The sequence below is a fragment of the Protobothrops mucrosquamatus genome, unplaced genomic scaffold (genome assembly GCF_001527695.2).
Source record: "Protobothrops mucrosquamatus isolate PMUCROS unplaced genomic scaffold, P.Mucros_1.0 scaffold1130, whole genome shotgun sequence".
NCBI lineage: Eukaryota > Metazoa > Chordata > Lepidosauria > Squamata > Viperidae > Protobothrops > Protobothrops mucrosquamatus.
The window spans coordinates 13039-35305 of NW_015387348.1; the positions used below are offsets into that span (position 1 = coordinate 13039).

At 42.5% G+C, this 22267-nt stretch overlaps 1 protein-coding gene across 1 annotated transcript in view; it reads right to left on the reverse strand.

Moving 5' to 3' along the window:
- The window catches only part of FGFR3 (fibroblast growth factor receptor 3), a gene marked incomplete at its 3' end in the record, with an annotated part of 39078 nt that overhangs the window by 11030 nt on the left and 5781 nt on the right, over positions 1–22267 (reverse strand). Inside the window, exon 2 of the mRNA XM_015820436.1 lies at positions 5888–6151. Within this exon, the coding sequence (XP_015675922.1) occupies positions 5888–6151 (264 nt within the window). The remainder of the gene's footprint in view (positions 1–5887; positions 6152–22267) is intronic.

Genomic DNA, 22267 nt, shown 5'->3' on the forward strand with positions numbered 1-22267 from the left:
CCCCTTCCAACTCTGTTATTCTAATAGTGCTGCCCTAAAGATTTGGAAAAACAAAATCCAGTAGAACTTGGGACATCCCTCATTCTCTCAGAAAAGAAAATTGAGAAATCTGTTTAAACAAAGGTCCCTTCCCCCACGGAGCTGATAAAGTGATTAAATCAGGACTTGAGTACATATTATGGGTGGCCTTTCCTGTCTCAAGAGCCTGGGGTTGTCCTGCTCAGCTTCAAGACCTTTGTTCTGTCCGTGGTGCTTTATCTTCCCAGTCTTGTTTACTTTCGCTGGAGTCAGGCAGATAATGAGTGAATCCATGTGGTTTTGGCATGGAGCAAGGTGGAAAGAAGAGGGAGGTTTCTGCTGAGGGATGTGAACCCATCAGTTAGGACCAAAGAAGCAGATGCCTTCAACCCAAAGGGCCATAATTCCTCAGGGGAAACCTCCTCGTCATGGTTGGACAGGATTAATTTATGAACGGGTTATCTTGGGATATGGCAAGGTTTCCTAACCAGTGAAAGTTGTAGCTGGCCAGACTTCAACTCCCAGAATTCTCAGCCCTGGCCACCCCAAGTGTGGAATTCTGGGAACCGAAGTCCACATGAGTAGAAGCCCTCCCAGTTGGGAAACACTGGTGTGTAGGGCATCAAAAGTAGATGGTGGTCCTTTTCAGGGCTGTGAAATAGTGGTGGGGCATCAGTTGGGCAGTGGTGACCGTCTTCATGACGTTTTTGGACTCCATCCCCTGAAAATGGCCCCATTATCCATTTATTCTCCATCTCTCTTTCTTTCCTGGAGATTAAAAACTCCCAGTGGGTGGACAAGGGGGCTTTTGAGATAGAGTACAGCCAGAGGAAAATATTTTCTATTTATCCCTCCACAGAAGTGTCCCTCCCCCTTTTTTTAAATCCCCCCCCAGGGTCTCAGATAGAGCAGCTTTAAAGCTGAAAATTAAACCAGGTGGGTATCTGCTGCTAAACTCCACGCTGAACAACTCCTGTCTATCAGATATTAATTTGATACAATCCTTTGCACATTACATGAGATACAGGGTGCAGCAATAAAACAGGATTTGGGGGTGATGGGCGTATGTTTCCACTGCCCAGCACTGCTTTGATGCAGTCTCTCTCCAATGAAATGTGGAAAAAGCCTTTATTTACAGTCCCAACGCTGCTTTTTCAGCTATGACTTTTCTAGGAACCAAAATAATTTATGCAGACGTATCTGGGACGCCGAGGAAATTCATTAAAAGCAGATTATGCTAATGTAAAGCTATTGATACCAATTGCATAGGGTGGGCTCCTCCAGGGCGGGCAGCCCTCCTCAGCTACGCTTTGGTGAGAGCACTCGGGCTTAAGGCTAAGCATCGGGCTTCCTTCTGCCTCCTGATTTTTTACAAGATGGTTTTAAATGTTTAAAAAAGGAAAAATTGGTTGAAATGGTATGTGGGTTCCCTGCTGGAGCAGGGAGTTGGACTAAAAGGCCTCTTCCAATTCTTTTCTTCTGAGGCACCAGCTTCAGCATGAACCCAACCGCATCCTTTCAAAATGAACAGGATGGCTGGCTGAACGTAATTAAACCTCACCCCTGCTACTACATGGGTGTCTTACATATCCAGCCAAACCCAGAAGGATATCTGGGTTTTCTGAATAAGCAAGGGACGGACATTTTGCAGCCCACGGGTCAGATCGCTAATGAAGATCCTAGATGTGTCCACAATGGTTGTTTGCCTGCATGGGGCAACCAAGTTGGGCTTTGGGACGAGTCAAGGTTGAGGCTGTAGTCTTGACCTTAGGCAGTTGAGGGCTATGAGTTACCTGCTAGATGTCCATCTTGACGCTGCCTCTCCTTGTGTAATTTAAGCAGCCGACACTTTGAAAAATGGCAGCCAGCTTAAGAGACTTTGAGCTCTGAAAAAATGGTGGGTTACAAATAAATAGAGACACATATTTCTGTTCCCACTCTGACTTTGGTTTCTCTTCAGATTGCATAAATCTTCTTCATTCGGCAGCAACAATGGGTTTTGGCTCCTGTTTTGTTTCGCATCGTTTACCAAACATATTAAGCTACTGGTTGTTCCAGTTCCAATTCCCCCTGGCCTGAAAACTCAAAGCGGGGTCCAATCGTCTGTCTAAATAAGGAACTGGAGTGTATATGCCTGTTCATTCTTTATGCCTCATGTCTTCATTCATAAACAGAGGACCGCTTCTTTCAATAGCCTTCAAGTCGCTTGCAGAGTGCGGTTTAAGGCAGATAAAGAGCAGGGGATGTGCAAAGTTGGCTTAACTTTGGCCTACCTCATAAGATTCATAAATCTTACATTCAAGAGAGTCTCTTTTACAAGGAGACATGGTTCTACACCACTTTGTAAAGGAAAAGAAGATAAGAGAATGTGACAGGAAGCAATCCTAAACCTACGAAAGAATGCATAAGGGGTTTTTTGGTTGTTGTTTTTTTACTACAAGGCTTAGTTATCGTTGTTGCCTTTAAAGTTCATATACTGTCTTGTTATTTTATAATTTGTATATATAATTCTTGTGTGTCCAGCCACACTTGGCCAATAAAGAATTCTATTCTATTCTATTCTATTCTATTCTATTCTATTCTATTCTATTCTATTCTATTCTATTCTATTCTTCTGTTCTATTTTCTATCCTATCCTATTCTTCTATTCCATTCCCTATCCTATTCTATCCTATTCTATCTTATATTCAGATTGATGTCACTGGATAATAGGAAAAAATTTCTTAATTATATATATTAAAAATCTGATTGTTTTTTTTCACTCTTTGTTTTCACTTAGTATGCAGATTCTTAGGACTCTTTCTCAGCTGGTAAGTTTGACTTTATTCCATTTTAATGCCAATGAATGAAAAAGTAGTCCGAGGATCCAGATATCTTCTGAGTTCTTGGAAAAAGAAAAATCTGGCGACACTGAATTTAGTCTCTAGAGGAATTTACAGTGTGAAATTTCTCCCTGTTTATTCCACAACACTATATTTTAAATTGATTTAGAGAGCTTTTGCTATTCAAATTATTTGGATCGGGTTATTAACAAATTATCTGCGGTTCCTAAACCAGTACCCTTTCTCAATAGAAAACCAATAAAATGCCCTATTTCATCAATAAAACTGATTAATAAAATTAATAAATCTGATGTAATTATTTACATGACCTCCAGAACAATGTATTAAAATGCCCTCTCCTGATAAACACACGACAAGGAGGCTTAAAATAACATGGACTCCACAATTTGAAAATTAGGTTAATGCAATCACTGCTGTGCGTGTACAAATATAGGGTATCTCAGCAAATGTTCATGTGTATGTCCTCAGGTGGGACAGTTTTATGATTCCGCGCTGGGCTGCAATAAAATAGGAATAAAAATAGGATTCGAATGACACGTTCAAACCACTACACTGAATCAAACCACTACACTTTTGCCCCCCTTCCATGTTACAAAGTGCGTTCCTCAACCTGCATGAACAATAAGCCTAAGTTTAACTTTTTTTAGCTTAGAACTCAAGGGTGCATAACGTGAAAAGTGCAGGGTGTGCTCCTGGCATCTTTTCCAAAAGTTGCTCTTGAAGTTTTTTTTAAGTGTGCTGAAGGGGAGAAATGTCACACATGCAAAAGAGAGTTACATTAACCAACATGGTGTAGGGATCGTATGTTGGACTAACAGGCTGGAGACCTCAATTTACTCCCCCAGCCTTGAAGCCCACTAGATCAGAGAGTCTGCAACCTTGACAACTTTAAGACTTGTGGACTTCAGCTCCCAGAATTCCTCAGCCATCATTCTGGGATCTGAAGTCCACAAGTCTTAAAGTTGTCAAGGTTGCAGACCCCTGCACTAGATGACCTTAAGAGGCTGTCATTTCTCAACCTATCTCACAGAGAGAAATTAGGAGGAGACAGGGCTACTATTTTGAATTCTTGGAGGATTTACGGGTTAAAAAAATCTAACCAATAAATGCCAACAAAAATGAAATCAATGTAATTCAGTGCCAATCCTGCCCATTTCTTTGTCTTTGGTCCTTTACTTACTAAAACGCATTCAATCGAAAACAAAAAAACTGTACACTCTACTGTCCGCCAAAGCACGAACCAACTTTAGCTGAGAGCGTGGAAGAAACCTGTGTACGAATCCTTTCGATCAAAGCAGAGTTTGACCAAAGTCGTCTCACCTCGCTGGAGTAAAACTCTTCAAAACGAGTCTTTAAGTTGGGTCAAGAGACTTGCGCAAGCTCAAACGTAAGGAATGGGAATAACCTTTATTTCCTAGCTCTCCAAAGAAACGCGGACTTACCAGAAAGAAGCACCGTGAAGCACAAAGTGAAACAATAAAAGGATTAAAAATCACAAAGAGGTAAGAAAACGGGTTAATCTGGACTCCGATTCCGGGATTGAACAAGTGTAAATATTTAACGACTCGGAAGCCGGTAAAGACACTTCGCCCTGTGAAGCAAAAATACCAATTGTGCAGTTTCTGCAGACAAATCCGCCAATCAGAAGAAACTTTTCTCCTGCCCAAACGTGCCAGGATAATTTAGCATTAAGGAGGCTATTAAATCTGTGTGTGAAGCCACAGAAAAAGGACATCACAATGGAACAGGCGTAACAGGCTCCGTATTCCCAGCTGGCACCGCCATAACGGATCCTGTATTCAGATGTTATTGTCTCTCGCCTCTACTAAATCTAGACGGCAAAGTCCTGAATCTGGCCAGGGTGGAGGCAGCCCAGCCCGCGACATGGGAAATGTTAATTAGCTAGCTGGACTGAATGGCCTTTCATATAGACCACCCTGGCAGTCCAAGACAGGTTATTTCAATAGCAAGTTGGAACCGGAGTGAATCCCAATGTTCAACTGACAGACCGTCAAAGGCCCAATTCAATGTTCCTCCTCTTGCTCCGGATATCAAGAACCGTTCTGAGAGTCACCAGACAGCCCTCACTGGAGGCAAACTTCGACCTCAGGTGGGATTCCAACATTTGTGGCCGTCCAATGACAAAAGCGAGGAGACATCAGAATGACATGACTGACTCACCTCAGGGTGGTTTTCTTGCAGGTATTTGATGACCCAAACTAGGTAACATCAACAGGGCTGATGATGTTAGCTAGTGATGATGTTGCCTAGTTTGGGTCATGAAACGTCTGCAAGAAAACAACCAAGCTCAGAGAGCATCAAGGACCCCACAATCCTCTACATCTTCCTCCTCCTCCTCCTCCTCCTCCTCCTCCTCCTCCTCCTCCTCCTTGCAAACCACACTCCCTTCTAGCACTGATGATGTTCCCTAGTTAGTTAATGAAATATCTGCAAGAAAAGCACCAACAAATCCCAGTCCTTCCCAGAACTGATCACGTTATCTAGTTGGGTCATGAAACATCTGCAAGAAAACAAGCAAGTTGGGAGAGCACCAAGGACCCCACAGTCATCCTTCTCCTCCTCCTCCTCCCCACTGCAAACCCCATTCCTTCTAGCACTGATGATGTTCCCTAGCTGGATCATGAAATGTCTGCAAGAAAACAATCAAACTCAGAGAGGATCAAGGACCCCAGAGTCCTCTACATTTTCCTCCTCCCCCTCCTCCTCCTCCTCCTCCTCCTCCTCTTCCTCTTCCTCCTCCTCTACAAAGCACACTCCCTTCTATCATTGATGATGTTGTTACCTAATTTAGGTAATGAAACATCTGCAAGAAAACAACCAAACTCAGACAGCACCAAGGACCCCACAATCCTCCACCACCTCCACCACCTCTGTTCTAACACTGATGCTGTTTCCTAGATGGGTCATGAAACATCTGCAAAGCAACCACCAAGCTCATGGAGCACCGGGGACCCCTCATTTCAACCTTGAGTTACAAATATTCTCCTTTACTGGTACTGACTCACCTATAACTCGGACCGTAAAGTTCTTGAGCGTTTCCACCGAATGCCTCTTCTTACAGCTGTACAGGCCTGAATCGTTGTAGGACACATTTATAATCCTCAAGAGTTTTTGCCCAATATGAGTCCGGTTGGTAGGTGAAATCCCAATGCCGTCTTTATACCAGAGGAGAGAGACAGGGGAGTCCGGAGTATTGCACTGAAGTTCAACTGTATCGCCACTTCCAGCCACCAATTCTTCGAGGAAACCCGTTTCACTTCTTAAATCATCTGCCAGAAAGATATTTTGAGAAAGATAATCAGGTTCTGGAGCCTTTGGGATACAATAAATCAGACTACAGTAGCACTGATTGTGTACCACCGTGTTTGTTTTTCATTCATCGCTTCCTGAAATTCTACCTCTGGACACAAGATCCTGCTTTTTACAATAGGTTTTTCAAGACATGATAGCAGGGTTCCAGTATCTCAGGGCCTGCCCCAAAGAAGAGGGAGTCAAGCTCTTCTCCAAAGCGCCTGAAGGCAGGACAAGAATCAATGGATGGAAACGGATCAAGGAGAGAAGCAACCTGGAACTAAGGAGAAACTTCCTGACAGTCAGAACAATTAACCAGTGGAACCACCTGCCTCCAGAAGCGGTGAATGCTCCAACACTGGAAGTTTTTAAGAAGAGACTGGACAGCCATTGGTCTGAAATGGTATAGGGCCGTGGTGGCGAACCTAGGGCACGGGTGCCAGAGGCGGCACTCAGAGCCCTCTCTGTGGGCACACGCACCGTCGCCCCAGTCCTAGGCCTTCAGCTGGGTTTTATAAAACCTTTTCGCTTTAGGCCTCCACAACCATGTGCAAAAGAAAAAAGAAAAAAGGTTCAATCAGTCAATTTCAACTTCTCGCAGGAAAAAAAAGATCTTGCAAAGTTGGAATTGATTGATTGAACTTTTTAATCCCACCCAGTCTGCCACCCCCACCCAATGGGCCACGCCCACCCAATGGGCCACACCCACCCAATGGGCCACACCCACCCGGCGCTCGACGATGCATAAGTGGGTTTTGGGTTGCAGTTTGGGCACTCGGTCTCTTAAAGGTTCGCCATCACTGGTATAGGGTTTCCTGCCTGAGTAGGGGGTTGGACTAGATGACCTCCAAGATCCCTTCCAACTTTATTATTATTATTATTATTATTATTATTATTATTATTATTATTATTATTATTATTATTATTATTATCTTTTATTCATTAGACATGAACCTCAGTCAACTGAACATTCAAATTGGCTGGCGCTGATGTTTGACACGGGTTGCTACCAGCATCCTATATAAGATGTTCCGAGTAGCGCAGTTTTTTTGTAACATTGCTGGAGTTATTGCAGGAAGCTGCAGTTATTACTACTACTACTACTACTACTACTACTACTACTACTACTACTACTATTATTATTATTATTATTATTATTATTATTATTATATTATTATTATTATTATTATATCCTTGCACCTGTTTCAGCGACAGTGAAACAGTGGAAGAACAGTATCCAACATATTTGAAAATCTCTGCATTGACTATAATAAATTGTTCTCCCAGGAGATTACAGGTTGTCTGCAAACCTACCATATTTCTCTGAAAAATTAAGAAAGCTGCATATTTTCCTGTGCTAATCGTCCACAGTAACACATGAGACAACAAATGGGATTGGATCCAACTTCAGCTAGAGCAACACAATCACAATTCTCTTTCCGGAGTTTCAGTTTTGGCTCCTGAAGCATTTTGTATGTTCTTTGTACAGCCTCATATTATTAATAGGTTGGCCAAGCGTCAGCTATGAACGCTTATAATTTCATGGGTGCTTTGTCAAGAGTCCTAGTCTCTGAGAAATCTTATACCACATGGAGCCTTCTCTGAAGTTCTCCTCAAACGTCCCTCTTCCAAGCAACAAATAGCCGGTCACAAGGGAAGGGATGTGTTGGGAGACCTACCCCACCTTCCAGGTGTCCAGGTGTCTAGACCAATTGCAGATACTCATTGATCTGCAATGCAGATACTTAATGGAAAAGTGTGGGGCAAGACTGAAAGTCTGCTGTCATTTTTCCTCACATCTAAGGCACCTGGAGCAAACGCGTGGGAGAATCCAAATGTTTGCAGGTGCCACTAAAACGTGGCACAGAAAGCAACGGGCCATTACAAATTTCAACTTTAAAACGTCCGTTGGAAGTTTTCCCTCTCACGTCGTGTCTCTCAGAAGAGAGACGTTGACAGTTCCACGGAGAGCCAAGGGGACACTTTTGTGTGGCTGGCCAGGGTGTCAGTAGAGACAGGCGCGATTGTTCTTAAAAGTTCATTTCCAAAGCAAGCGCTGGGAGCCTGGCACAATGGCTGGAGACAAGATTTAGCGCCCACCATCCCTCCTTAATTTTTCAGTCCTCAAAACGTGATTAACATGCTGCTTCCTCTGTGCCACTTTGCAAAGGGTCCTTTTTTTCCTCTCAACTCTTCAGTTAGCAACTCTGCAGATAAATGTTCTCCATTCTTAGGGGTCTCCCTGCCCTTTTGTCACCCCTCAGATTAAATCTTCCCTTAAAACAGACAGCTGGCATCCAACGTCTCAAGATGAAAACCCAGGATGCTGGAGCCCCCCGAAAAAGCTTCGTTAGGGAAAAAAAAAAAGGACAACCTTTGGATCATTCAACAAAAGGACACAATGGCCAAACTTTGGCTTGGCAAGCTAATTAAAACGGAAGCCACCCCGGTCCAGAGCCAACATCTAGGGCCAAACCAGGAAAAAGGGGGTCAGGAGAGAAAAAGAGCCAGGGGTTTAATTCCATTCAAAAACCAGCTTCCAACCGGGATTATGCTCAGCGCACATTAATTGTCATTCCAACTACAACTGTCCTAGTTTCAGTGTGAAATTTACTCTCCAGTGCACAACTACTGAAAACCAGCATTGGCTGCAAGGCCCAGAATGCCCGCAGTGTTATTTTTTTTTTCCACAGCAAGTAAAAGAGAACTTTTAAGAAGCATAAAAGCCCTCAAAGTCCTGGCCTTGGGGGTTTTTTCCTCCCCAGCTTTCCATCATTCCCATTCTTTCCAAAAACATGTAAACTCATTGTCACTTGAGTACACAACAGTGTTTTTATACTTGCCCAGGCACAAGAAATAACCGTATCTAAAATCGACAGCAGGACATAGTAAAAATGAGATGGAAGCAAAGGGAAAACAGTGGTAAGATTTAAAATATGAACAGGTTTCTAGGCCAAGGTCTAACTCTTAAGAGTTTCCTTTGAACACATCGCAACTTCTTTATGATAATATGTCCTGTGGTTTTTACGTAAATCTCCTTCTGAAGGAGATAAACATCAATCAGTCCCTAAGAACATCAGTGCCTCTCAAGACAGACAAAGCTGGTTGATGGTGAAGAATTGCATATATATATATATTGACTGACACGGACCCCTGAAGATGCCGGCAGGAAAGCCGGCGAAAGCTTGGGTCATTATTTATTTATTAAAACCTTTTTAATAATTTTAAAGGGTTTTGTTTTCCTGGTGCTCATTTATATTTAAAAACTTTTATCATGAACACTCCCAGGAATCAACTGTCAGTTTTTAATATTGTTTTTAAGATACATATATAGATATATATATATATATGCTGAAAAGCTTAGAGTGGGCTGGGCCCCTGAATCTTGACCACCACAATTTCTTCTTTTTATTCCTTTGTAGAATCTGTCATCCAGGCTGGAGGAGAATCACAATAGTGCAGAACTGGCACTTCCAATTCAGAAGACCGTTAACGGTTGGTAGCCTTGAATGCCACCGGGAAATTTGTCCCAAATGTGTTTTTCCAAAAGGCAACTGGATGTTCTTGGGGTTTTTTTTTTTCCTTTGAAAACTTTTCACTTCTCATCCAAGAAGCTTCTTCGGTTCTTTTTGGATGAGAAGCGATACGTTTTCGAAGAAAAAGACAAAGAAAGGCCAGTTGCCTTTTGGAAAAAAAGCAGCTTTGGGACAAGCATGACCTGAATTATTGAGACTCTCCGCAGACATAGAGAAATGTATTTATTTATTTATCAAATTTATATATCCGTTTTCCTCAAGAGAAATGTCTCAAAAATCCCAGAGAATATGTCTGGAGAATCTGGTTTGTTCAGGAGTGAGTGCTCTTAGTGTCCACATCTTGATCCAGGAAGGGGATGTTGAGAATTGACTTTTGGGTGAGTTCCTTTCTTCAGAAGTGGACTACTCAGGACTTCTCTAAGAGAGTTGACTACCAATTCTGCTCAAGGCTCATCTTCCAAGTCTTGCATTCTGTTTTTCTGTGAGTCTCATGACAAGAACTCTTTGAGGCATTCGCAGGTATGAAGACCATCTACTTTGAAGGGGGTAGAGTTACATAAAATTTGGTGTATTAATATGTTATAGAGAAATAATGTAATTTTTTTTCCTTATGAAGAGAAGGTGCTCGGCTAGTACCCCCAAACTGCATCCGAAGGTTGAAGAAAAGAAGGAGGTGGGATGTGTAGGGTAGTTGGAAGAGAAAGAGGAGAGAGGTGTGGGTAGGAGGGGAGGAAAGGAAGAAAGAAGTAGGTAGGAAGGGTGAAAGAGAGGATGGATGCGGGGGGGGGGGATTGCCGATCACCTCTGAAAATATGATATTTAATAGGTTTTCTTTTTTTAATGATGTGCACCATATTTGTATTAAGAATTTGTTTATTTGAAAATTAATAAAATTTGTAAAACCGAAAGACCATCTACTTTGCATCTAAAGTCCGCCTTACATGCTGTACCCATCAGCTGAGCCTTGAAAAAGTAATTTGATAGCACCAGGCAAGACCCCAAAAAAGGTGAGGCTTCTTCAAGTTACAGTTCACAAGTAAAGTGAATATACCAACATTGGATCTGTGGCATCTTTCCCATTTTGAATGTGAATTCTACACGCCTCCCTGGTGCAGAGATATCTCATGTAAAGCTTTAAAGTTGAGTCCTTTGTATTCGTTATTCTGGACTCTATAATTATACTCTAATCCTAGCTGGTATATATATATGTGTGTGTGTTTGTTTGCATGTATACATTTTTATGGATTTTACCTCAACGGTAAGCAACGCCTTCAATTATTTCTTAGACCACCATCTCTTCTGATCCTTTGTATTACTCTTCTGCTCCACCCCAATTTCCCAATTTCCTGTCTTTTTAGAAATGTCTTGTTTACTTTTTGCCTTGAACTCCCAATGATAATCTCTGGGCAAACAACTATAGAGTCCAAGGCTTGGTGCTATCAAAAGACATGATAAAGAAGGGAGATAAATCATTTCAAGGTGAGTTAAAATGCATACATTCCAACGTTTGAGGAGAGAAAGAGAGAGAAAGAGGAAAGAGAAGAAAGAAAGAAAGAAAGAAAGAAAGAAAGGAGAGAGAGAGAGAAAGAGAAAGAAAGAAAGAAAGAAAGAAAGAGAGAAAGAGAGAAAGAAAGAAAGAAAGAAAGAAAGAAAGAAAGAAAGAAAGAAAGAAAGAAAGAAAGAAAGAAAGAAAGAAAGAAAGAAAGAAAGAAGCTATCTAAAAATCTGAGTAACCACAGTCTTGGAGATGACTCTCCATCTTGTCAGGATTCGGCCTCTGTTTACCAGCAACGCCATTTCAATTTCAATGGCTTTGTTCACACAACACCCGCATTCGTGGTTCACCAAAGTAAAGTTAATGAAGTAATTCAGCTGCTTTGCACAACACAAAGAATTATAAGCTGGTTGAATAAGACACTGAGCCACAAACTCAAGAACTGGGCTTTAGCCTAGTAAGTTATTAAAACCCAGAAATAGAGGCCGATTAGTATGCCTGTTGCTCTCTCACCCTTCCAAAATTCCTTTTTTCCATGTCATTTTGGCTTTCCACTCAAGCGGTTGCAAAACCAAGTGCCAAGGTCCACATAACAACTTGCTCTGCTCCTGTGTAGCTGCCTCAATGCACCCCTAGTTGCACAAAAGGGTGATTCTACCGTTAGATGTACTTTCAGCACTGAATTAAAAATGCTACATTCAGTTTCGCTATTCCTGGTTGATTTAACTCTTTGATCGAAGACAATTGTCAATAAAAAAAAGTATTTCTGGTTTAAGATAAGAGTCTGAGGTACTTGCAATTTGTGTTTCCAAGGAAATAACCATTTAAAAAAAACCCATCTGGTACTAGCACTAACTACCACTGATATTACGTGAAACGTCTGCAAAAAAACCAAGGGAGCACCGATGATTCCTCCTCCTCCTCCTCCTCCTCCTCCTCCTCCTCCTCCTCCTCTTCTTCTTCTTCTTCTTCTTCTTCTTCTTCTCCTCCTCCTCCTTCTCCTTCTTTTTCTCTTTCTTTCTTCTTTTTCTCTTTCTTCTTCTTCTTCTTCTTCTTCTTCTTCTTCTTCTTCTTCTTCTTCTTCTTCTTCTTCTTCTTCTTCTTCTTCTTCTTCTTCTTCTTCTTCTTCTTCTTCTCCTTCTTCTTCTTCTTCTTCTTCTCCTTCTTTCTCCTTCTCCTCCTCCTCTTCCTCCTCCTTTCTCCTTTCTCCTCCATCTCCATCTCCATTAAATTTCCCTTGGTCTTTCAGCCCATTTCTAGATTGGAGAAAAGCAGCTATTCCACAGGCTGGACTTCACACTTACAGAAACACTTGGATGAAGTCTTCCTGGTGCTACTTACTACCATGCATGGGGTTTCCTAGATATTCAAGTAGGAACATGCACGGAAAATGTAAACTGTAATGTAAGCCCCAAAATCATCCACAATCACGTCACACAAATATATTTGATGGATTTCCACAAACAAACATGTCCTTTCTCAGTGTCCTCAGTGAAATACTATTTTAATTATTCCGATCTTTGTTGTTGCGGTATCCTTCACCCACTTCTCTCTGTTAATCACAGTCTTCGTCATGGACACAAAATGAAAAAAAAAAAAGAGTTGCTCATAACAAACAGCCTCGCTCACGTAGTTAAAAGCTTTTCATTCCCCATAGAAATAACAGAATAACAGAGTTGGAAGGGACACTGGGGGTCTTCTAGTCCAACCCCCTGCTCGGGAACTATGGGAACTGCTCCAGTGAAGTTATTTTGGATCAGGAGAACAAATTTCATTCCGTTCTCTAAATATTCGGTTTCATCCTCCATAAAATTTCACGCATCTCCCCACACAAATCATTCTTTTCCTTTTAGCCCGATTGCTCTTTGCAAGATTTACTAATTTGCTAGGTGCAACACAGTGGTCACTATTTGATGGAAATATTAACTTTTTTAAAAAAAACAACCTTGTTTTTCGAGACACGGGAGGGACACAAATAAATCCGTCGGCTGAACTGTTCTGTTTGGTGTTCTGAAAGTCAACTCAACCTTTGAGAAGAGGTCCCCGATTCCCACCTCAAACAACCTTCCTTCTCCTTCCCATTCACGGCTGCCTGTTTTGGAAACTTTCTGCCCAAAGTACACTGCGTACCACCAGCCTTCTCTTTTGTGTGCTAGGTAGAGATGCAGGAGACAACACATTCCTTTCACAAGGACACAACGGGGCCTTCTGTTTCCGAGCTCATTAAAACGGTGTTTTCAGACTTCAAGGGCCGAGTGCACCTTCTCGCCTCCAAGGATGGAAACCGCTGAGAATTATATTTCCTGCCATGTCGCTGCAGTCTGAACAGCATTCGTAACACTCGTTTTGTGTTGCTCTACAGGCATCTCCAAACGTGGCAACTTTGTGGACTTTCAACTCCCAGAATTCCTCAGCCACGCTTAAAGTTTTAAAGCTGCCACGTTTGGAGAGCCCCCCCCCCCGGGCTGCAACATGGGAATCCAATCTCTGTACAGGGGACCCTCAACCCAAGACCACGACCCGGCCCCAAACCTCTGTTGATAAGTGAAGCATTTGTTAAAGGGATTTTGCCCCATTTTACAACCTTTGTTGCCACTGCTTTTAGGTGAATTAAAAGCTGTCAATTAAAGGCAACGCGGTTGTTAAGTGGACCCAGCTTCCCCCATTGACTTTGCTTGTCAGAAGGTCGCAAAAGGGGGGGGTCACGTGACCCTCCCCGGGACACTGCAACCGTCGTGAGTACATGTCAGTTGAATAAAAGAGCTCCGAGAAAGATTTTTTCCGGTCTGGACTGAAACAAATATTCTTAAAAGTTGGAGAGAAGTGCTTGTCATTTCAGTCGCAGAAAATTAACCAGGTGGCCTCTTGCTTTGATGTTGGAGCTGCATGTGGATGGGGTGTGTTGCCTGGCTTGGCTTGCAGAGAATGAGGAGAAGAGTCCTACGTTCATCCCTCACAGAAGAAGTTTTTTTTTTAAAGAAAAAAAAATCAAATGCCTCCTTGTCCCACACAGTATTCTGGCTTGTTTATGTAGTGTAGGTGGTCTTGATTTAACATCAAGGATAACATGGTGGTCAGCTTCTCTGAAATACCTGCTTACAAAAGAGATCCTAGAAGGTGATTGTAGAATATTATTTGAGGTTCTTGAGGAGGGAGTGATGTGGTAGCAGGTCTGGCCTGACCTTTCCATTAAAATAGGAGAAACATGGGTGATAGAATACCCTGTGGTGCTCTTTCTAAAACCAACTGGGTTTCTACGAAGAACGCCATGCCGCGTGTTGGCTCTCTTTTGAATCCCGAGTACCAGTGGAAAGATGAACCCCCCTAAAAATAGAAGGTTTGTCTCCTTTTCAAAGCTTTACACCTCAGTGGCTTCTAGTCCTGCGGTGTGGGGAGCACAGCTTGACATTCGAAAGTCAGGTTTGATGCGATGTTGCGAAAGATGGAAGGCCAAAGGAGAAGGGGATGGCAGAGGAGGAGATGGTTAGATGGTGTCATCAACGCAATGAATGTGAAATTGGGCAAACTCCAGGAGACAGCAGAGGTCAAGGGGGTCTGCCATGCTGTGGTTCATGGGGTTGTGTAGAATCAGTCATGGCCCAGCAACTGAACCACAACCATGTATGGCTGAGAGAGCTGGACCACGATGAAGGCCGAGCAATAAAGAATGGATGCTTTCGAATTGTGGTGCTGGACACGGACACTGAAGTGTCCCTTGGACTGCGAGGAGGTCCAATCAGTCAACCTTGATGGAAACCAACCCTGATTGTCCTTTGGAAGGACAGACGCTGAAGCTGAAGCTCAAACACTTTGGCCACCAGATAGGAAGAGAAGACTTCTTGGGGAAGACCCCAAGGATGGGAAAGAGGGAAGCCCAAAGGAGGAGGGGACGGCAAGGAACACTTGGTGGGCACCCATCTTCCTAGAGGTGTCAACAGCTTTTTCAAGCACTCAGCCTCATCATGTGACCTCACATCCCATTGTGAACACCCCTTCAGAAAAACTGCTGACAAAAGCAAGTAAATGTCTTCAAAAAAAACAACAACAAGCAATCTACACGAGAATCCAAGAGAACTTGTGGAAAACGTCTATTGCTCCATTTTTTTTTAGGCCTTTGCAGTGTTTTTATTAGCCTTTCAGAGGTCAGTTGGTGCCACCTGGTGGCCTCCTCTGGTGTCCCTCCCCCTCCCCCCCCTCCCCAGGGCTGCAGTTGCAAGCAGATCCTGGCAGGTTTGTTCCTTGTGATTAGCCAAGAAGATTGTGTGTGCGTGTGTGTGCGAGCACGCACCTCCAGATTGGCTCTATTGAGATTTTTCCCCCTCTAATGAGTTCTCCATCGCTCTTGCACTATTGAATTAGATGACTGAATTTTTAAAAGTCCTGTAACTGCACACCCTGGACTGTCATGGGGTATGTGTGTGTGTGTAGGGGGGAAATGACACAAAAAGTGTGTTTGAAATTAAAAGTTGATTACGCGCCTGACAGGTTTTGCATAGTTTTCCCCTGTGCAGAAGGAGCTGATAAAAGGCAAACTGTCCGGGCTGGCAATGACACTCTTCACACACACAGACACAGACACACACACACACACACACCCCATAAGCTTTCCCGAGGCTAGCCCCGGAGTGAGTTTTACAGGGAGTCCACGACAGTTCGTTTAGTGACCGTTCAAAGTTACGACGACACTGAAAAAAGGGACTTAGGACCGTTTCACACTTACGACCGTTGTGGCCTCCCCCACGGTCACGTGATCGAAATTCAGACCCTTGGCAAACTGACTCATGTTTACGACGGTCGCAGCGTCCTGGGGGAAAATCACGTCGTCCCCTTTTGTGACCTTTTCTGACAAGCGAAGTCAACGGAGGAAGCCGTTGTAACGACCAGGTTACAGGCGTCCTTGACTTACAACCACAATTGTGCCCAAAATTTCTGTTGTTAGACAGTTGTTAAGTGAGTTTTGCCCCAGGAGCCAGTCTTATCCCCCCTCCCCCCAAAAAACCCCAGAAATAAATGCCAGGATTTGGGGGGGGACAACCCCGTTTTAAAATGTGGGTGATGCCGCAAAGGGCAGTAAATGTGCCTCAGCTACCGAGTGACCGAAGGGCGTCATGGGCCCGTGAGGGGGATGGTGGGGATGGGCCCCTCCATCAGAACCTCAGACGTGAATCATTAAGTACTCTTTGAGACGTGTGGAGGAAGCCACTGAACAGCAAGAGGGAATAAAATGAGGTTCCTCTAGCAGGAATAGAATAGAACAGAACAGAACAGAATAGAATAGAAATTCTTTATTGGCCAAGTGTGGTTGGACACACAAGGAATTTGTCTCCGGTGCAGAAGCTCTCAGTGTACATACAAGGAAGAGTGATAATCACGATCATATACAACATGAAAATACATTCATCACAAATCGTGAAATACAACACTTCTTCATAAATCATAAGATGCAACACTTAGTGATAGTCATAGAGTACTAGCTAAGCAAACAACATAAATCATACTAGGGTACAAAAAAAACCCCACAATATAAATTGTAAGATACAAGCAGCAAAGTTATAGTCATAAGCAGATAAGGATAGGTAGTAGGAAAGATGAGGAACATCATAGTAATACAGTGACAGTGTGGTAGGAATTAGCTGTTAAGCAGAGTGACCTCATGGGGAGTTGTCGTACCTAAATTATGTTTTGTTATCTCTCCTCCCTTTTGCTTTTTTTAAAGTCTTATGCAGATCATTGTCCATTAGGGTTCTCCTGAATAGCCCCCTGACCCACACCTTTTCTGGAGAAGTTCCTTCTCCTTCTCCTTTACCCTGGGGCCAGGTTGACAGTTGTCCTCACCATGCCTTGCTTGAAGGAACCGCTTCTTCTTTGCAAACACATCACAGTGAAGGCCTTCAGCAGAGAGCCTCAACTGGCCTCTGAAAGCTTTGCCATTTTCCCCTCAAGGACTTAAGCTTGCCCACGTAGCTAGGAATGTTCTCACCCTTCTTGCAAGCAAGACTTGCAGTTTTGGGAAACGATTAAAACAAGCACAGGGGGTGGCTTTGATTCCCACTGCTAAATTACAGTGACATTTACCAAAGCAGAGTAAACAACGACTGAACTTTAAACCTGATTATTTGAACAAAGGTGCCCTGGGTTATCTAGAAAGGGGAAGGAGACAAACATTAATTTGAAGAAACATAAAATATCTAGGGAATCAAAGAACTGCAGTAGGCTCCAGCCAGATCATCAAGGGGGCATATACTCAGCCCAGATAAGTTATCAAGAAATCTCACACTGTGTTTCACCCTTCTCTAATGGCCAAACCGACTAGAGAGATCAACAATTTACTGAGTGAGGATCAAAATCAGATGATTAAATCCACTGCAGCTTGAAGCACAATGCTCGGAACAAAGATTGATATCTCTGCAAAACTTCAAAAGGGTGATTCAGACTGAAGGAGATTGAATCAACTCACTCCTTCAACTAAGAGGTGATAGCAGTATCTGGATGCCTTCAGATCACTTCAGAGAAAGGTGAAGTGGAGCTTCAAGATTTTCCTGTACAAAGCTGGAGAAAGAAATAATACTGGCATAAGTAGTAGTCAATGTATCAATAATCACTGCCTATTAGAGAGCATGGGAGATGCTTGCCCTCTTTCTCTCATTCTTTTACTACAGGGGTCTTCCAACCTGGCTCTTTTGTGACTTGGCTGAGGAATTCTGGGAGTTGAAGTCCACAAGTCACAAAAGGGCCAAGTTGGAAGACCCGTGTTCTACTAGAACTTAATTTAGGCAGGTCAGATCCTTCCTTCAGATCCTCTGCTCTTTCCTTTACCTTCTGCGTATTGGCCTCAATGTGAAAAGCAAAACAATACAACATCCCAGACAGCAGGTTTCCAAGGTTGCTATCGGCCAAGGAAATTATTTCTGGGTAATACCGTGTAAGATAATATGTCCTGGTATTTATCTAGATTATTTCTTCAGAGTAGATCCAAACAGTTCTGCAGCAGATACCATAATAGGGAGCCTGAAATCAAATGCCAGCCCTCTTTATGTTACACTTAATAGCTTGCCTTCTTATTGAAATCATTTGTAACCAAGAGAGTATATAAAATTGCCATTGCCATTATGGGGACAGCAACATTGGAGATACTATGCTGGAGATGCATTATTATGGTTTACAACACTGGTTCTCAACCTTGACAACTTTAAGACGTGTGTACTTTAGCTCTCAGAATTCTGCAGCCAGCATAATTTGAAGTCCATACATCTTAGAACATAGGATTGGCAGGGACCTTGGAGGTCTTCTAGTCCAACCCCCTACTCAAGCAGGAGACCCTATACTGTTCTGGACAAATGGCTGCCCAGTCTCTTCTTGAAAACCTCCAGTCTGGATGCAAGCTGTTCCACTGGTTGTTTTTTCTTGGTTCAAAGTTGCTTCTCTCTTTAAAGATCTTCCTCCAGTTACTTCTTGTAAAGTAAAACTTCTTAAAGTCAGTAAGTTTGAGAAATGCCGCTTTCCAATAACAGCCTTCGCCAAGTGTCAGTCATGAAGATCCAGTCACAAAGTGGATTTGAAGAACGTTCATTTCTTGGCATAATACAACAGTATTTCCCCGTTACAGAGGAATAATTTAAATAGGGGGGGGGAGAGATTCTCAGCTGGTTGCTGACATTCAACTCCACAGAATCCAAGCCGTGGAAAAGGAGGGGATCTCTGTTGCCAAGTTGGCTTTCAACACAGCCCCAAAGAAGCAGGCTGTGTGTCTCACAAAACACCAGCAAGTAGTCTTTGTCTCCCATGGAGTTACCCAGAAATCATTTTACCAGCCATTTTCTATTTTCGTTCTGCTCTTTATCTCTGCCTTGCCTCCTCTGATATTTTCCCCTGTACAAGATAGGATGCTTATCATTATATCGATACAGGTAATCCTCATCTTACAACCACAGTTGAGCCCAAAATATTTGTTGCTAAGTGACACGTTGGTTACGTGAATCTAGTTCAAGGAAGAGAAGGACGAGGGGGGACAGGATAGCAGCCTTCCAGTATCTCAGGGGCTGCCCCAAAGAAGAGGGAGTCAAGCTATTCTCCAAAGCGCCTGAAGGCAGGACAAGAAGCAACGGATGGAAACTAACCAAGGAGAGAAGCAACCTGGAACTAAGGAGAAACTTCCTGACAGTGAGAACAATTCACCAGTGGAACAACCTGCCTCCAGAACACTGGAAGTTTTTAAGAAGAGACTGGACAGCCATTTGTCTGAAATGGTATAGGGTCTCCTGCCTGAACAGGGGGTTGGACTCGATGACCTCCAAGGTCTCTTCCAACTTTATTATTATTATTATTATTATTATTATTATTATTATTATTATTATTATTATTATTATTATTATTATTATTATTATTATTATTATTATTATTATTTGATAAGTGAATCACTTCAGGTGTTAAGTTAATAACCCGGCTGTTAAGTGAATCTTATTGACTTTGCTCATCAGAAGTTCAGTGAAGGATAACAGGTGACCACCACCCCCGGGACACTGTGACCGTCGTAAACGTGAGCCAGTTGCCAAGCGTCTGAATTTTGATCACATGACCATGGAGAATGGTCGTAAGTGTGAAAAACGGTCATAAGTCACTTTTTTCAGCGCCATTGTGTGACTCCGAACGGTCACTCAATGAACTGCCGTTAAGTCGAGGATTAGCTGTATTGGAACCCCTTGTATTTTATACCTGGAGAAACGGCAACACCAGGTGTGCGCTCCTCCCGGATTTTTTAATCTTTGTGTTGTGCAAAGTCACTCCCACCAGTTTGCCAGCTCAGAATCCAAAAGCCGACGGGCCCTTTGGCTAGGCTGGGAACGGTTTTCAGTTGGAAAAAGATTTTTTTTTCTCTTTTTGCATCCGTTCATTGGAACGGCTCAATCGGCTCCTTGACAGACAGTCGAAGAAGGGGGCTATGTGGCCCTTCACTATAAAATGATACATGTTTTAAAAAGCACTTGGGGAAAACTCCCGAAACAATCAGCCAAAGCAAAGGTTAATTTATCAACTTTTTCCCCGGCACTTTTATTCGTCTTCTGGCAGGCCAGGAGAAAATGGCACCCATTTGGACATGTCCTTACCCAGGTCTATAATTACAACTGTTAACAGTTCGACTGGGATTCAATCCTGGTGCCTGAATCTTAAAATAAAACGGAGCCCGAGGGATTCCTGCAGTCTCCTAAACGGCCGACGTTCGGGGTCAAAACCAGGATAAACTTCCCGACAGAAACAGTTTGAGGCCGAGTGAAGAATAAGATGGCATATTTTTCCACTGTTCCATCTTCAGAAACTGTTCCATCTTCAGAAACTGTCTCTTTGCATCGTATTATTTCGTTCCCTGGTTTTACATACTGCCTTTCATTAAGAAGAAATAATAGGGCAGTTTTCAGGATTAAATGCTAGGATCGGATTCAACGAAACGGTTGGAGAAACCCTTTCATGCGTCTTGCCCACATTCGTAAGCCACAACTGAAGGCAACTCCATAAAATGAGACCAGACCAGACCACAGAGGGTTCTTCTTTTAGTATCCAAGGGCATCCAAGTCGCAGCAAATTTGAATGATGTTGCTCAGAGTGCCTAAGTGGGTGTTTCAGCTCAGTCCACACATCTTCAAATTACGGAGGTTGAGAACTGGACAGGACTTGGCTGACCAACGGGGACTCCGGTTACCCAGACAGATGACTGGAATTATGCACCAGAGACACAAATTCCTTTCTGTGTCCAATCACACATGGCCAATAAAGTATTTTATTCTGCATTCTCTCCTCTCCTCTCCTCTCCTCCCCTCTCATTCCACATTTTATTCTATTCTATTCTATTCTATTCTATTCTATTCTATTCTATTCTATTCTATTCTATTCTATTCTACATCCTGTATTCTATTCTATTCTATTCTATTCTATTCTATTCTATTCTATTCTTCTTCTCTTCCTATATTCTATTCTATTCTATTCCATTTTCTATTCTATTCTATTCTATTCTATTCTATTCTATTTCTATTTCTATTTCTGTTTCTGTTTCTGTTTCTATTCTATTCTATTCTATTCTATTCTATTCTATTCTATTCTATTCTATTCTATTCTATTCTATTCTACATCCTGTATTCTATTCTATTCTATTCTATTCTATTCTATTCTATTCTATTCTATTCTATTTTATTCTATTCTATTCTACTCTACTCTACTCTACTCTACTCTATCTCTATTCTAGTCTATTCTCTATTCTATTCTATTTTTCTTCTCTTCTCTTCTCTTTTTATATTCTATTTTGTTCTATTCTAGTCTATTCTATTCCATTTTCTACTCTACTCTACTCTTCACCATAAGCAGCTAAGCTAGAAACCAAACTGAGGTCAGATGCTCATTGAGAATGTCTCTCCTCATCCAACACTACTATTACCATAACAGAGGTGGAGCCATGTGCTCCTGCATCTGGACTACCATACCAGTAGTAAGATTTCAGCCACAGGTAGTCCTTGCCTCATGAGTGTAATGAAGCCTGCCCAGGTGACCGACCCAATTTTATGGCCTTTTTTGAGGTGGTGGTTAAGCCAACTCAAAACTGACTTTGGACCAAGCGAGAGACGATGAAGGTGAATTTTTATCATACTCTGCGTTAAGAGATTAAATACCATTTATCAGGTATAACCCAAAGGCACTATTTGCCATTACATTTGCTAACGACGTTACACAAAGTCGATTAAAAGTCTGGTGCATGATTTTACAGTCTAAAAGAACTGCAAAAAGGAAGGGAAGACAATGAGGGCGGGGAAACTGGGAAGGCCGGTTCTTAACACTGAAGAGCAACGAACCGTGATCAATTTTTAGACGTTTGCTACAAAGATGCCCAAAAAGCAAATGTCCCAATAAGTCAATTCATAGGAATTTTTTTTTCTAATATGATTTCACTGGAACGCATGACAAACCAGGAAGTCCTTGACTTACAACTGCTTGCTTAGTGACTGATCAATGTTCCAACAGATCTCCCTGCAGGTACTTACAACCCAGTTCCAATGCTAAACGCCCCACCTAGGATCATG